Source organism: Dama dama, chromosome 5, assembly GCF_033118175.1.
Source record: "Dama dama isolate Ldn47 chromosome 5, ASM3311817v1, whole genome shotgun sequence".
Classification (NCBI taxonomy): Eukaryota; Metazoa; Chordata; class Mammalia; order Artiodactyla; family Cervidae; genus Dama; species Dama dama.
Genome location: NC_083685.1, coordinates 20464524 through 20480260, shown reverse-complemented (window position 1 = coordinate 20480260; position 15737 = coordinate 20464524). Strand labels below are relative to the sequence as shown.

The 15737-nt window shown below is 53.5% G+C and overlaps 1 protein-coding gene across 1 annotated transcript; it reads left to right on the top strand.

The window, feature by feature from the left end:
* Positions 1–5661: 5661 nt before the first annotated feature.
* Positions 5662–15659, top strand: CDK2AP1 (cyclin dependent kinase 2 associated protein 1). Its single transcript, XM_061142054.1, has 4 exons — positions 5662–5772; positions 10538–10635; positions 12312–12438; positions 15206–15659. Exons 1-4 carry the CDS (start codon positions 5718–5720, stop codon positions 15271–15273), a joined length of 348 nt encoding a protein of 115 aa, XP_060998037.1. The 5' UTR covers positions 5662–5717; the 3' UTR covers positions 15274–15659.
* Positions 15660–15737: the final 78 nt, after the last annotated feature.

The window sequence follows — 15737 nt, the reverse complement described above, 5'->3', positions numbered from 1 at the left end:
ACACCTCGGAATGGGTAAGCCCTTGCTTGGTCCAGGAAGATCCCACACGCCTCGGGGTGGGTAAGCCCTTGCTTTGCAACTACCAAAGCCCGTGCACCGTAGAGCCCTTGCTCCGCAACAAGAGAAGCACCGCAGTGAGAAGCCCACGCACCGCAACTAGAGAATAGCTCCTGCTCACTGCAACTAGAGAAAGCCCGTGCACAGCAACAAAGACCCAGCACAGCCAAAAATAAAATTAAAAAAAAAAAGAAAAAGGAAGTCTGATTCTAAAAAAGCATTTGACAAAATCCAACTCTTATGATAAAAACACTCAACAAACTAGGAAGAGAAGGGAACATCCTCAACTTGATAAAAGGCATCTATGAAAAGGCCACAGTGAACATCATACTTAATGGTGAAAACCTAAAATCTTTACCCCTAAGATCAGGAACAAGGCAAGGATGTCTGCTCTTCACTGCTTCTATCCAGTTCTGTCCTCGAGGTTTTAGGCAGAGCTATGTGGCAAGTAAAAGAAAATGCATTGCATTTGGAAAGGAAGAATGAAAACTCTGTATTTGCAGATAACGTGATCTTATATATAGAGTATCCTAAAGAATCTACATGCAGACACAAAACAACTATTACAGCTAAAAAGTGAATTCAGGAAAGTGGCAGGATAGAAGACAATATAGAAAAATAAGTTGTGTTTCTATACACTAAATATAACCCTAAAATTAAGAAAACCTCACAAATGCATCAAAAATAATGAAATACTTAAGAATACATTTAACTGAAGAAGTACAAGGCTTGTAGTCTGAAAACTATTTAAAAATTGCTGAAATTAAAAAAAAAACTAAATGATTGGAAAGACATCTTGTAGTTACGGATTGAAAGAGTTAACATTGAAATTAAAATCGCAATACTCCCTAACTTGATGAACTTAATACAAGCTGTATCAAAATTCTAACTTTCTTTGTTAAAAAAAAAAAAAAAAAGCTGATCCTAAAATTCATAGGGACATGCAAAAGATCCAGAATAGCCAAAATAATCTTGAAAAAGTTGGAGCAGTCAGACTTCCTGAACTCAAAGCCTATTCCAAAGCTACAGTGTAGTAGGGCCACAAATCTGTGTAGTAAGGACACAAGGATAGATTCCATAGATCGATGGAATAGAATTGAGAGTTTAGAAATAAACTCACACTCATCATCAAATAATTTTCAACAAGGGTGTCAAGCCCATGCAATGAGGAAAGAGTAGACTTTCCAACAAATGGTACTGGGACAACTGACTGGATATTCACATGCAGAGGATGAGTTTTGTGTATGAATCATACACAAAAATTACCTAAAAATGGATCAAAGGCCTAAATATAAGAACAAAAAGTAGAAAAACTATTTGAAGAAAACTTAGGTGAACATTTTCATGACCTTTGACAAGAAATGATACCCAAACCACAAGCAAATAGACATTTAAAAATAGATAGGTTGGACTTCATCAAAATCAGAAACTTTTGGAGCATTCCTTGGGTGTCCAGTGGTTAGGACTTCTTGCTCTCATTGTCAAGGGCCCAGGTTCAATCCCTGCTTTGGGAACTGAAATCACACAAACCATGTGGTGCTGGAGGGAGTACAGGCAGAATTAAAACCTTTTCTGTACCAAAACTGTGGGCTTCCCTCAGAGCTCAGTTGGCAAAGAATCCACCTGCAATGCAGGAGACCCCAGTTCAATTCCTGGGTGGGGAAGATCCCATGGAGAAGGGATAGGCTACCCACTACAGTATTCTGGCCTGGAGAATTCCATGGACTGTATAGCCCATGGGGTCGCAAAGAGTTGGACACGACTGAGAGACTTTCACTTTTCGTACCAAAACTATCAAGAAAATTAAAAGAGGGCTTTCTCTGGTGGCACAGTGGTAAAGAATCTGCCTGCCAATGCAGGAGACATGAGTTCGATTTCTGGTCTGGGACGATCCTACATGCCTTGGAGTAACCAAGACTGTGAGCGACAACTATTGAGCCTGTGCTCTAGAGTCTGGGAGCCACAAGTGCTAAGCCCATGTGCTGCAACTACTGAAGCCCACACACCTAGAGCCGATGCTCTGAAACCAGAGGGGCCACTGCAGTGAGAAGCCCCTGCACTGCAACTAGAGTGGCCCCCACTTGCAGCAACTAGAGGAAAGCCCGCACAGCAATGAAGACCCAGCACAGCCAAAAAAGAAATAAACAAATAACATTTTTTAAAAAAAGAATCCGCCTGCCAGTGGAGGATACACTGGTTCAATCCCTGGGTGGAGACGACCCCACATGCCTCGGAGCAAGTAAGGCCATACACCACTACTGTTGAGCCTGTGCTCTAGAGCCTAAGAATTGCAACCAGAGAGGAGTCCCTGCTCTCTGCAACTAGAGAAAGCCCAGGGTCAACAAGGAAGACCCAGCACAGCCTAAATAAATAAATGAAATGAAACAAAATTAAGAGATAGCCCACAGAATGGGAGAAAATATTTGCAAGCTATAAATCTGGGAAGGGAAAAGTATCCAGAATAAAGAACTCATACAACTTAACATAAAAACTCAAATTAAAATCAAGTTAAGGGGGGGACCTCTGTGGTGGGCCAGTGGCTAAGACTCTGAGCTCCCAGTGCAGGGGACTCAGATTCACTCCCTGGTCAGGGAACTAGATCCCACATGCCACAATAAAGATCAAAGCTCCTGAGTGCCCCTTCAGCCAAATTCAAAAGGAAAAAATGCAGGGATTTCCCTGGTGTTCAGTGGCTAAGAGTCTGCCTTCTAATACAGGGGATGCAGGTTCAGTCCCTGGTGGGGAACTAAGATCCCACGTGCCACAAGGCAACTAAACCTGAGCGCTGTAACAAAGAGCCTATCCACCAGAATGAAGGCCCAGCACAGCAAAAAAAAAAAACCACAAAAAACAAAACACATCAAAACCATGAGATTCCAGTTCATACCAACTAGGATGCCTAAAATTAAAAAGTCAGATGATGAAAGTGTTGGTGAGGATATGGAGAAATTATAAATATTACAGATTGCTTGTAGGAATATAAATGATAGTCACTATGGAAAATAGTGTAGCAGTTCCTCAAAAAGTTAAACACAGACTTACTAGGTAACTCAGCAATTCCACTCCTGGTTATGTACCCCAAAAAACTAAAACATTTTCACAAAAACGTGAACACAAACGTTCATAGCAGCTTTATTCATAATAGTCAAAAAGTGAAAACGAATGAAATGTCCATCAGCTAATGAATGGATAAATAAAATATGGCCTATCTATACAATGGAATATTATTCAGTTATAAAGAGGAACATAGTACTGATCTGTGTTACAAAACGGATGGACCTTGAAAGTATTATACTAAGTGAAAGAAACCATACACATATTTTAAATGAATCCATTCATATGAAATGTCCAGAATAGGTACATCCATAGACATATAAAGCAGATTAGCAGCTGCCTAAAGCTATGGGTAGTGAAGAATGGGGAGTGACTATTGTTGGGTTTCCTTTTGGGATGGTGGAAATGTTCTAGAATTAGATAGTACTGATGACTGCACAACTTTGTGCTTATACTAAATCCCACTGAACTGTGTATTTTTAAAAGGTGAATTTTACACTAAATGAATAGATCTAAAAAACAAAAGGAAAAATATTTTTCCATGATGATCAGTGGTGGGACTTCCTTGGTGGTCCAGCGGTTAAGACTCTGCTTCCACTGCATGTGACACGAGTTTGATCTCTGGCAGGGTAACTAAGATCCCACATACCCCTCAGCATTGCCACCCCAAAAAATTATGATTGGTGAGGGGATGGACATCATTCTAAAAATACAATATGGAGAGAATAGCCCACAACATCTGTAGGAAGGACTGAAGCAGATCGCTGAGACTTGGATTTTTGCCCCAAGGAAATGGAGGCTTAGTCCAGCAGTGAATAGATGATGGAGCCAGAATTAATACCCAAGTCTGTCAGCCTATGAGCCCTCTGCCTATAGCTTCTAGCCCTGTACTGGTCCAATAAGTAAACCATTGGCTATTGTGGCTACCAAGCTGTTGAAATGTGGCCAGTCTCAATCAGGATGAGCTGTAAGGGTAAAATACCCGCTGGGTTTTGAAGATAATATCATAAAAAGAATGTAAATTATCTTAATAATTGCTTTGTATTTATTATATATTGAAATCATACATTATATATTTAAATCATATATTGTGTTAAATAAAAAATAAGGATTAATTTCATCAGTTCTTTTTACTTTCTGAAATGTGATTATTTAAACTGTTAAACTACATATGTGGCTTGCAATACTTTTCTATTGGACAGTGCTACTCTATAGAGTATTGGTCCCCTGGGAGCAGGGTAGGAAAAGGATGATATTAATTTACCCCTGAACTAACACTTCGCTGAACATCCTTGACCAAACCAGTCTAAAGCTGATCACAAGGGGTCCTGGGAAGAGGGGTGTCGCTTGTACCTTCACTCCCAAAGGGAGGAGGGAGAGAATGGGTGTATCCCTTACCTCTGGGGCAATAAGAATCCTCACTAGATCCAGATGTATCTGAAAGTCTGTAGCTAATAAAGATATTTGCAAAGCAGGGCGATTAAAAAAGGCAGAAAAGGGCGGGCATCTTGTCTTTTGACAAGATTTACTATTTAAGGAGAACTCCAAGAAATAATACCCTTCAAAAGCTTCATCATCTGATGCAAAATACATTTCATGATTGTTGCAATTCAGTCAGATTTGAGAAGTGGGCTGTGGTGGGGTCGGAAGAGGGTCAAAAATTGCAATGTATACTCCAGGAGAGAAGAAACTTGGTCAAATTTATTCTTGTCTTCTTAGCGCCCAGAACAGTGCCCGCCACACAGCAGTCGCTTCTTAAATATTTGAATGAGTTAAGATGCAAAATTAGGTGAATGCGACGGTGTGTTTTTTCGCGGGAGGAGGCCTCCGGCTTTTGTCCAGTGTCAAAGGAATCTAGGCCGCCAAGGGGTTAACAACCACTTAATACCGACAGGGACGTGAAATTTATTTGAAATCAATGTCAAGAACTGGTTGTTCTTATTCTGGGGAGTAGCCAGACCTCGGCGTCTGGAATGATCTACGTGCTTAAAAATACCACTCGCCACCATTTTCTCCAGGTAATTTTCCATCCCTGCCCCCACAGTCAAGGGGGGGAAAAAAAAAGTAATTCCGCAATCCTACCTAGCTTCAGAAAAAAGAAAAGAAAAAATTAATCGGTACAGGAACAAATCTCCAGGCACCGCCAGCGCAGCAGAAGAAAGGGACCCAGGTGGGCCTCGGGCGCTGCCGGGACCCCAGCCCCCCAAACTTTGCCAAGTTGCGGGCGCCGAGCGCGCCCGGAGGCGCGGGGCGCGGCCGCGGGCGGCACCGCCCCCTGACGCCCGGCCGCGGCGCGCCGGGCCGCCCCCTCCCGGCCCCGGCCGGCCCCGCTGGCTCCGCTCAAAGTTTGCGGCCGCCCCTGCGCCCGCGCGCCCGCCCGATGTATGGGTGATATACTGCAGCGGGTGTCAGGGTGAGGGACGGCCATATTTGCCGGTGCGGCCCGAGCCGTCAACAACAAAAAGTGCGCGGGAGCTCGGCGGGCGCACGGACGGGCGCACGGACGCCGGGACCGCCTCGCCGCCGCCGGGTCTCGCCGCCGCCGCCGCCGCCGCCCTCGCGGGCCGGGCCCCGCTGCGCCCCGGCGCGCCCCGCCGCTCGGGGGGATGTCTTACAAACCGAACTTGACCGCGCACATGCCCGCCGCCTCCCTCAACGCCGGTGAGTGAGTGCGCCCCACGAGCCGCGCGCGCCGCGCCCCAAGTGCAGCCAAGTTGGGGGCTCGCGCGCCCGGCCCCGGCCCCGGCTCCCGGGGGCCCGCGTCGGCCGGGGTCGGCGGGCACCGGGTCCCGGCCCGGGGCAGCGCGGCCGCCGCCGCCATGATTCCGGCGCCCGCGCTGCCAAAGTTCGCGGGTGCGCCCCGCGCCGCGCCGGGCCTCGGGTCGGGCCGGGGCCGGGGCCCGGGTCGCGGGCGGCCGCCGCGGTCCCCCCCACACCGGCGGCCGAGGGCTCGTGGGGAGCGCGGCGAGCGAGGGCGGGGGAGGCTTTCTCGGCTCCTTTTTCCTCCGGCTTTTGGGCGGCTCGGCGAGGGCCCCTGCCGGCGGGAATCGGGAGCGGCCCGGCCGCGCCGGGAGCGGGGCGCCGGGAGCGGGGCGCGGGGCCACCCTTGGGGACCTGGGGGGCAGGCCCGGGCGGGGGGTCCGGGCGGCAGGGGTGCACGTGAGCAAGGCCGGGCCACGCGCAGGCGGCGCTGCGGGGCGGCGAGAGCGCCAGGTTGCAGCCGCCCCCGAGGGCGCGGGGCCGCTGGGGTCACCGGCGGTGCAGGGGAGGTGGTCTGTGGACGCCTGCCCGGCCTGGCGTGAGGGAGCGGGTGTCCAAAACGGGGCTCACGGAATGTCCCCTCAGGCGTGCGCGGAGTGAGAGAAGTTGGAGAAGACCCGGGGCTTCGGAGTTGCCTGCAGGCGGAGGGCGGGGGAGGCATTGCAGCCGGGGTCCCGCATCTTGGAGCCCCCAAGTCTGGGTTTAGAGGGGCCTCCTGCAGGAGCCGTGCTCTCCCGGTGCTGGGGCTGAAGCTGGGCAGTCCCAGGAAACTCCTGCATAAGTTGTCCGGCAGCTTTAGGCTGAGCCCGGGGGTCTTGCCCCAGAGACCGGGGCGGGGGCGGGGTGTGTGTGTGGGAGGGGTGTGTGGCTGGTGGTCAAATTTTGTGGGGTTCGTAGGTGACTGACTCTGTCCCCTCTCACCGAGGTTCTTCTTTAGACTCTTGGTGGGAAACTTCCAAAAAAGAGAGGTGCATGGAGGTGGGGGTGGAGGCAGGGGCTTGGCAGGGAGATGGGCCTGGCTGGTCAGAAATGCCACGCTGGCAGTTGGCCGAAAGTTTTGGGCCTTGTCTCCGAATGTTGACTCCGTAATTCCAAAATCTGAAGAGCGCACCAGAAAATCACTAAGTGTATATGCATGTATATATATACCTATACATAGGTGTATATAGGTGGTGTGTGTATATTTAACTTCTTGGACAGAGATTTGGAGATTGGAAAGGGTTAAGATTCAGGGTGTGGATGGCTGTGGGGGTAGATAGTTGAATTGGTCAAGTGTGGGCTCTGTCTGAGCCCCAAGAGCAAACGGCACCTATTTTCAGCTGAAATGCTCTCATCTCTGGGGTCTGCATACCTTAAGAGGCAGGCCTTGTGGCCACAGTGTTTCTCACTGCCTCCCTCATCTGACTGTGGGGTGGGATGGCTGGAGGGTCTTGCTGCCCGCCCAGGTCGGAGGCAAGTCTCAGGCTGCCCTGGTGCAGTTGAGGCAGGGGCCCTGAACCTGGCCCTTCGGGGACTGGGGTCCCAGAGGGAACGAGTCACCCACTCAGGCGCCCTGAAGCCCTGCTCTGGGCTGCTTAGCACCTGTGCCCAGATTGTCTTCCTTCTCCTGTGGTGAACTCCGGGAGGAGCGCTGAGGTCTCCAGATCTCTGGTGTTCGGGTGAGGGGCCGCCCCCCACTCCGCGTGGACCCCTTTAGAAAGCCCGCATCTCCCTGTGCCATTTGCATCCAAGATGGACTCTCCGCTGCCGCTCCTCCGGCTTCCTTGTCATCATCCCTCACGCCCTCCAGCCCTGCCTCCTGCTCGCGAGTTGCCAAGCCGCGGCCTGGCCAGCAGTGGCAGTGGCGGAGTTAGACAAAGCCCCCGCCTCCCCGCCAGAGAGCCCCCCCAGGCGCCCCAAGTGGCGGGAAGGCCGCCAGCTCCCCAGGCCCGGGCCGCTCTTTGTCTGGCGTGGGGGCGGGGAGCCGCGCCTGGCCCCAGGAGCTGCTGGCCTTTGCCAATCCCTCCCTCGGCTGTGGGCCCTCCCTGGTCCCCGCACACTGCGCGCATTGTCTGCGATGCTCCGAGACGACCGCGCTCACGCCCTGTCTGGTTTTCTCCTTGGCCTTGGGCAGCCGGACCGCCGGCCCTCCCTGCGTCTGCAGGAAGCTGTGGGCATGAGTGGAACTTGGGGGCCCCTCTGCCAACTCTTCCCAGGGCCACAGACACCCCCCTCTGAACACTGAGCAAAGGACAGGCTCAGAGTTGGGGTCGCCTACCACATCACCCAGGTGATGGGAAAGTCAAGCTCTGGGCTCTTGCTTGACTTCTCCTTCATACCACTTCCACGCCTGCAACCCATTCCTTCTCCCTCTCTCAGGACCTAACCCCAGCACCGTGGAGGAGCAGGTTCTAGAGCCTTTAGACATTCTGTTGGAAACTGTTACCTCAAACAGATGGAGAAACTGAGGCCAGAGAGAGAAGGGCCATGTCTTAGGTCCCGCAGCCCAGTATGGCGCAGCTGGCCCGGCTCCCAGTCCAGACGCTTGCCTGCAGGAGAGAGGATGGGTCAGGGAGACAAGACATACAGAATATAGTAACAGGAGGAGGAGGGCAGGAGGTGGGACAGAGAATGCGCTCATCTCCTGCCCGGGAGCTGGAATCTTCTAGATGCCTTGAAGTGCTGAGCAGTGCCATGAACCGCCCCCCCTTCCCCACTCTTGCCTTTAGCATCCCAGCCTTACAGAGAGAAGCGTAAGAACTTGCAGTGGTGGGGACTTGAACCCTGGCCTGGGGCAGTGAAGCCTGAGCTCCCCAGACCACACTCACCACCCACATCAGAAGGCCAGGAAATTGGGGTTTGGCTGATGTGGTGAGGGGAGCTGTTGGGGGGGCACCCGCTACATTCCCTTGCTCTGGCCACTGCACACCCATGGTTGCCTCAGATGGAGGTCGCAGACGTGAGTGTGATTCTGCAGCACAGGTGTGTGAGCAGCCCTTCTTTTTGGAGGCATGGCAGCTGGGTGCTGTGCTCAGGCCCCAGCTTAGAGGTGGCAAAATCTGTGTTTCTTGTCTGGGCATCCCATGCTTGGGCATCAATCTGAGCCCCAGTGGAGAAATCCAGGGCCAGTCAGGTTGGGTACAGAATTGTCCTCAGCTCTTGGACAGAGGGACAGGTGTGAGGTGTTAGCCTCTTCTGTGCTGTGTGGCCTGGGGGCAGTGCCCACCCTCTCTGGTCTGTGTTTCACTTTCTGCAGTGAGGGGCTCCAGGGCCCCTTCTAGCTTCAGCAGCCTGAGCCCCTGAACTTCCTTCCTCTCCCGCCCCTCCCCTTGCCCACACCACATGAGCAGCTGGTCGGTTTGGCCGGCCTGGCACCAGCTGTCCATCCCTGGGGCCAAGTCTGCAGAGCCCGCTGTGTGCGTGAGAGAGGAAGAGAGAGAGAGACTGTTTGGCTCCGAGGGCGGCAGGCAGAGGGGAAGCTGCTCCCGGGCCAGGCGTGGAGGCAGGCGGGCCGCTTGCTGAGGAGGGCTAGGTAAATTCTCCATGGTTACCGCTGTTTGTAATTCCGCAGGACATCCTTTACCCGCTAATGGCCACTTGGACGCCATTATGGGTCTGCATGCTTCCAGCTACTGAGCTGGAGTTGGAATATTCCCTGCTGCGGACCTCCCCACCCCCCTCCAGGAGACTTCATTCTGAGCCAGGCCCTGGCCCCACGTGGTCCTTCCGCCAAAGGACAGCATCTTCCAGTGTGGCAATCCATAAGTCGGGTCTTACTCCTCCCCTCTGGGGGCATAAGCCATCCAAGCATAGATTCAGACTGGCAAGAGTCTGGTCCCCTCTTGGGGAGGCGTGATAGGAGCTCAGAGAGGTCGAGGGACGTGCCCAGGGGGACACAGGCTGTGATGTGCTCCAGATCCATGACTTGGTGTCCAGTGGGCTTCTCAGGTGGCCCCAGCAGTAAAAGAACCACCCCCCCGCCCTCCCCCAGTGCGGGAGATATGGGTTTGGTCCCTGGGTCGGGAAGATCCCCTGGGGGAGGGCGTGGCAGCCCACTCCAGTGTTCTTGCCTGGAGAATCCCATGGACGGAGGACCCTGGCGGGCTGCAGTCCATGGGGTCACCAGGATTCAGACACGACTGAGTGCATACGCACACCAGTCCCCAGCCAGGGTTGGGCCTCAGGACTCCAGAACCTTCCCGTCTCCCTCACTATGTCGTCTAGCAGAAGTCCGGGCACTCGGAAGTCTTAGCCCGAGTGTGGACCAGCCTTAGTAGCAGCTGGGCTCTTGTGGCAGCCATGGGTACCTAGGTTGTCAGCCTCTGAGGCGCAGGACCCAGGGAAAGGGGACTTGAAAGCATTAGGCTGAGAATAGCAGCAGCTTTGCTCTGCTCTGAGTCTTTGATGGCGTGAATGGGAATGGGCTCTGTGATTGATTAGCCATGTCTGCTGGGGTCGGGGGTGTGAAGGGCAGCGGTCTGTTAGTTACTTTTTACTGTCAGTCTTGTAGGCCGAGTGTCAGCCACCGCCAAACTAGAAGACGGGAGGAGGGTTCTCTGTCCTCAGAGACAAAAGACCATTGTTGATGGCACGAGTCCTGGGCAGGGGGACTCGGAGTCCTTACCTTGGCAATGGCTACAGTTAGCCAAGGCTCCTGCATTACTGACTTCTGTCTCCTCCCCCACAGCTGGGAGCGTCCACCCGCCCTCCACCAGCATGGCCACGTCTTCACAGTACCGCCAGCTGCTGAGTGACTACGGGCCGCCATCTCTAGGCTACACCCAGGTATGGTAGCGGGGGTGATGCGAGGTTGGGGGGGGACCCCGGGGGCAGCCTGGGCACGGAGGGGAAGCAGTGGAAGGAGTAGAAATGATGGAATGACGTGGTCACCCCAGCTTCCTCAACCCAGGGCCCTGGCTGGGCTCATGTTTGGGGCTCAGGGCCTTGGAATGGAGAAGTGGCGAGAGGTTCACGGGGGACGCTGAGTGACAGGAAGGGGTGGGAGAGCCCAGAGATACTGGAAGCCCCAGGAGCCACAGTTCCCGTTGGGCCCACTACCCCACGTGTGTCCCTGATGGGTCTCCTCATGCCAGGGGCCTGGGCAAGTGAGGTCCGGCCTGGAGTGTGGATCTGAGCTTAGACGGGGGAGGGGGGGGGGACCCTGTTCCCACTCAATTGCCACAAGGTTGTGGCCCCAGCAGGGAAGACGGGGCCCGTAGCTTAGTGGAGCCCAGGTGGGTTCCATCAAGAGCTGGTGGCCCCTGAGTTTTACATCTGGTTCCACCAGTCACAGGGCTGTGACCCCGCTCCCCTCCACCCCAAAACTAGCTGAGACTGACTTTCCCCTTCAGGGTTGGGGGGCCATCAGTGGAGGCAGCCTCCGCTCCTTAGGAATGCTGCCTTGAGTTGGGTGGGGGGTGAGGGGGGCGGCGCCTGGGCCACCAGCCGGGAGATTCTCTCCCGTGGCTGCAACTCATGTTCCGAGGTCGCCACGGAGGCCGGCCCTGCCCTGGGGGATGAGGTGGCGGCCCGCAGCCATGCCCCGCCAGGCCCTCCTGCCCACAGAGGGGAAGCGGGTGGGGGCGAGGCCCCCCCTGAAGAGGTGGTGGCTGGAGGATGGGGCCAGGCGTGGCCTGGACAGACCCCGGAGCGCCCCGGCCTTGAGGCGGCGGCCAGAGCAGAGGAGGCAGGACCGAGGGGCCCAGAGGAGACGCCCAGAAGATGCCGAGGAGCCGGACAAGGAGAGGAGGAAGGACCGGGAGGCCAGGAAGCAGAGGCGGGGGGAGCAGGCGAGGGCCTCCCCGGGGGAGGTGGCCGGCCTGATGCAGCTGCTGGGGGCGGGGAGGCCCGAGCAGGCTGGTGGGAACTCGGCCTCACTGACCACTGTGTTTGCTGGGGGCAGTTGGAGGGGGGTCTAGAAGGAAAGGGTTTCTGTGTGGTGGACCCTGCCAGTGTGGGGAGGAGGGATGAATCTAAATACATTCTGGGTTCTGTCTGGGTGGCTTTTGGCAGTTTTTCTAGTCCTGCTGACCCCCAGGTTTGGCATCCATCTCGGCCACTCACCCTGGACCCCCAGCCCTCCCGGGGTCACTTAATTGCCTAGCCGTGGCTCCTTCCTGGAAATTCTCAGTGATCACCTTTCTGTTGACTTTTTTTCCCTTATTTGAGATGATCAGAGGGCTTTCTGGAGACTGCTGGGTGGTGGCCTTGAGTGTACGAGGACAGTAGAGAGGGCCGGCTCCCTGGTCTGTAGTTGTTGCCCAGAGGGGCCGTGCCTGGCTGCAGCGGAGGCAGCTGCACTGGGAGTCTGGGCCGGGCCGCCCTCCCTCCGCCCTGCTGCCCCTGGGCTCAGGCCGCTCCCCTGGCCTGGCCCTGTGCCACTGGCGTGCAGTGGGGTCCTGACTGTGGCCTTGGGGTCAAGTTGGGCGCAATCTTCTGAACGCTTTCCTTTCTGATTCCAGGGCACTGGGAACAGCCAGGTGCCCCAAAGTAAATATGCCGAGCTGCTGGCCATCATCGAAGAGCTGGGGAAGGAGATCAGACCCACCTATGCGGGCAGCAAGAGTGCGATGGAGAGACTAAAACGGGGTAAGTCCTGGGCCTTGGACTCGCCTGGTGGGTGATGCCTTTCTGCTGGCTGACCCCCGGCACTGGCTCTCTACCTGTCTTGAAAGATCTTTTGGGGAAAATGGAGGGTGGCAGACAGAAGCATCCCCTACGGCACAGGGTGCTCATTTTGTTTCAGAGTGACTGTTGAGGCAGCATGAGCTAGATTGTCCTGGGGATCTGAAGGGAAGGGGCTTGGTGGCCAATTTTCAGATGAGGCATCTGAGAAGGGAAGCCCCGGGACTTCCCTGGGTGGGGGTCCAGTGGCCAAAACTCCGTGCTTTTACTGCACGGGGGTGCAGGTTCGATTCCTGTGAGGGAACCAAGATCCCATAGGCTGCGCGACCAAAAAAAAAAAAAAAGCCTTTGTACCCAGATCCTGCAGCTCTGCCTATGCCTGCTTCACTCCGGTTGGCCGACTCTGGTCCTGGGAGCCCCAGGCAGCCCAGAACAGCAAGCCCCTCCTCTGGGGGAGGCCTGTGACCTGGGGCCGCAGGGGCCCGCATTGCCCTGTGCTGTCCTCTTTGGAGTGGGGCCCCGAGGAGGGGTGTTGGGCAGAGGGTGAGAGCGCTTTGAAGTTCTTTCGTGACTGAAGAGGGAGGGAGGGCGGGAGGCTGGTGTCACCAGGAGAAAGGGACTCACGTGAAGATGTGGCTGGCCAGCTGACTTCAGAAGGCAGTGAAATAGGTTGGTTGCTGCTTCACGAAGTGAAAGGGGAGTGGAGAGGAGAAAAGGATTTCTATTTTAGAAGGTGGCAGTTCAGAGCATGGTGGCTTATGTGCGAATTTAATTTTAGGAGGGTTTTTTCTTTCTTTCTTTTTTTTTTTTTTTTAAGGTTAGAGAAGCAACTTTGGAGAAAAACGAGAGAGGGGAACATTCTGTGGCTGTGAATCTGGGGCGTGACGGCGGGGGCGGAGGGGGGCGCGGCAGTAGTCAAGCCACATCTCCAGTGATGGGCAAGGCTGGCTGAGGACAGGTTTCCCCCTCCCCCCAAAACAGTAGCTGGTGGTGACTACCTATGTGAAGAGACTGATTGCAAAGCCGGATCAGAGAATAACAGGCATTGGTGTGGGGAGGGGAGGCTGGCAGTAGGGGCTAGAAGAGGCCTTGGGGGAGAGAAAGAGCTTAACCCCAGTCCAACCATAGGGGTCAGGGGGGCATCACTCCGCCCACAGTCCTGGTAAACTGGAATGCTGGTTACCTGACTGGGCATGCCTGTGGAGATGCTGGGCCCCAGATGCTGTCTGATGGGCTATCTGCAGCCACCCAGCAAAGCTGGCAGTTCAGGACAACACGTGGATACACCTAGCGACTGGTGGCAGGGCGCATCCTGGGTGAGCACCTAGTCCCACAGTCGCCCTGACCAGTAGCTGAGAGAGCTTGCCAAGTTTACATCATAGCAAGGAAGGAGGGTCCTAGGGCATGGGGAAATCAGGCACCAAGAATGCTATTTGCATTTTTATTATTCTATTTTTTGGCTACACCACACTGCATGCAGGATCTTGGTTCCTCAACCAGAGATGGAACCCACATCCCCTGCAGTGGAAGCATGGCCTGTTAACCACTGGACCACCAGGGAAGTTCCTATTTGCATTTTTTGTTTGTTTTGTTTTTTTGGTGCCAAAAACTGAGAGTGAACTATTTGTGGTTTTTAACGATGGGAAAAAAATCTGTGACATGTCAAAATTCTGCGAAATTCAAACATCGGCATTTAAGTAGACTTGTTGGGACACGGTCACACCCATCGCTTGTGCAGTGTCTGGGCTCTGTCATGATATGATAAGAGTGGAGTAGCTGTGACAGTTGGCTGTGCGTACGGCCTTTGCTGAAAGTCTTCAGAAGCTCTGGGGAATAAGATTTGCGAGGTGGGGATACCTGAGTGACTTGGGGTGTCATTCCTAGGGCCCTCTTGGGGTCAGCTCTTAGAAGGAATAGATTCTTGGTGTCGATTAAAATGAGGTAAGTGTTTCATGAAGTTTAGTAAAGCCAAAACAAAAACAAATCCCAAACAAACGATAACCCCCAAACCATAGTGATAAAAGATGAGGGGAAAATCAAATCTTAGATGGCACCAGTCCCTAGCGGAAGGGATGAAGCAGTAAACCATGGTGAGACTGAGTGAGCCTTCGTCTTGTGCCCAAATCTGGGCAGGCTACCTGATACTCCCAAGTCCCTTGTAGAATTTAGGAAAAATAATGGTTTGAAAGCTCCATAGTGGGCTTCCTAGGTGGCACTAGTAGTCAAGAACCTGCCTGCCAATGCAGGAGACAAAAGTTGTGGGTTCTATCCCTGGGTTGGGACAATCCCCTGGAGGGAGGGTATGACAACCCTCCAGTATTCTTGCCTGGAGAAACCCATGGACAGAGGAGCTTAGAGGACTGCAATTCATAGGGTTGCAGAGTCGGACACGACTGAAGCGACTTGGCCTGCAATCTCTGTCATGGGCCCTTGCTTAAAGAACTGGGTGGAGACACACACTCCTGGCATCTGGACGGTAACATGGTTTGTGTAGAGAGTAATATCAGGAAAAGAGAGCTTGCTGGTTTGTCATCTTGAGCACGGGACGAAATACTTATAGGGAGATGTGATGAGGAGTGTTGGCTTTGAGGGATTGGATGGGGTTTGGGTCGTAGAATACAGGTCCCATGTTCTCTCCAATCTGAGGTTTCTGCAGCTGGTTGTGGAAGGACCGCTCTCCACTCCTGGAGTTGGTGCTGCCCTCTGACGCCTGTCTCTGCTTCTCTTCCAGGCATCATCCATGCCCGAGGATTGGTGCGGGAGTGCCTGGCTGAAACGGAACGGAACGCCAGGTCCTAGCTGCCTTGTGAGCCTGGAAGGTTTTCCAGCTGCTTCCCAGAGGAGAAGTTATGGTTCACCTCCCTTGTTGAGATGAAACTTTTGTTTTCAAGATGGTTAATCAGTTCAGTTTCTTGTCCCCCTGCCCCTCCCGTGGTTCACTTAGGCTCTGAATCTACAGTCTCTTTAAGATTGAGGAAAGATTTTGCAATTGATTAGGAGTTACATTGGAAATAGTTAGGAACTTCCCAGGTGTTTGTGGTTTTGTTTTCTTTTTTTTAAAAGCATTGATTCAAAAGATGCACGTAGAAGTTACCTGTCTTACAGCAAACTAGTTTTGACTCTGAGATACCAGTGTCTGGTTTTCTTTTGAATACATTTATGTTAACCCAGATCGTTCTGTGTTCCTTTTCACAAGCTGATACAACTTGAAGTTTTTTTTCGGTAGTACGGACTTGACAGCACACTTAACCTAGTAGCCAGTC

Coding starts and splice junctions, on each gene's coding strand:
- CDK2AP1 (XM_061142054.1), top strand. CDS start 5,718: ATGTCTTACAAACCGAACTTGACCGCGCACATGCCCGCCGCCTCCCTC. Junction 5,773..10,537: donor CGCCGCCTCCCTCAACGCCG/GTGAGTGAGTGC, acceptor CCTCCCCCACAG/CTGGGAGCGTCCACCCGCCC. Junction 10,636..12,311: donor CATCTCTAGGCTACACCCAG/GTATGGTAGCGG, acceptor TTCTGATTCCAG/GGCACTGGGAACAGCCAGGT.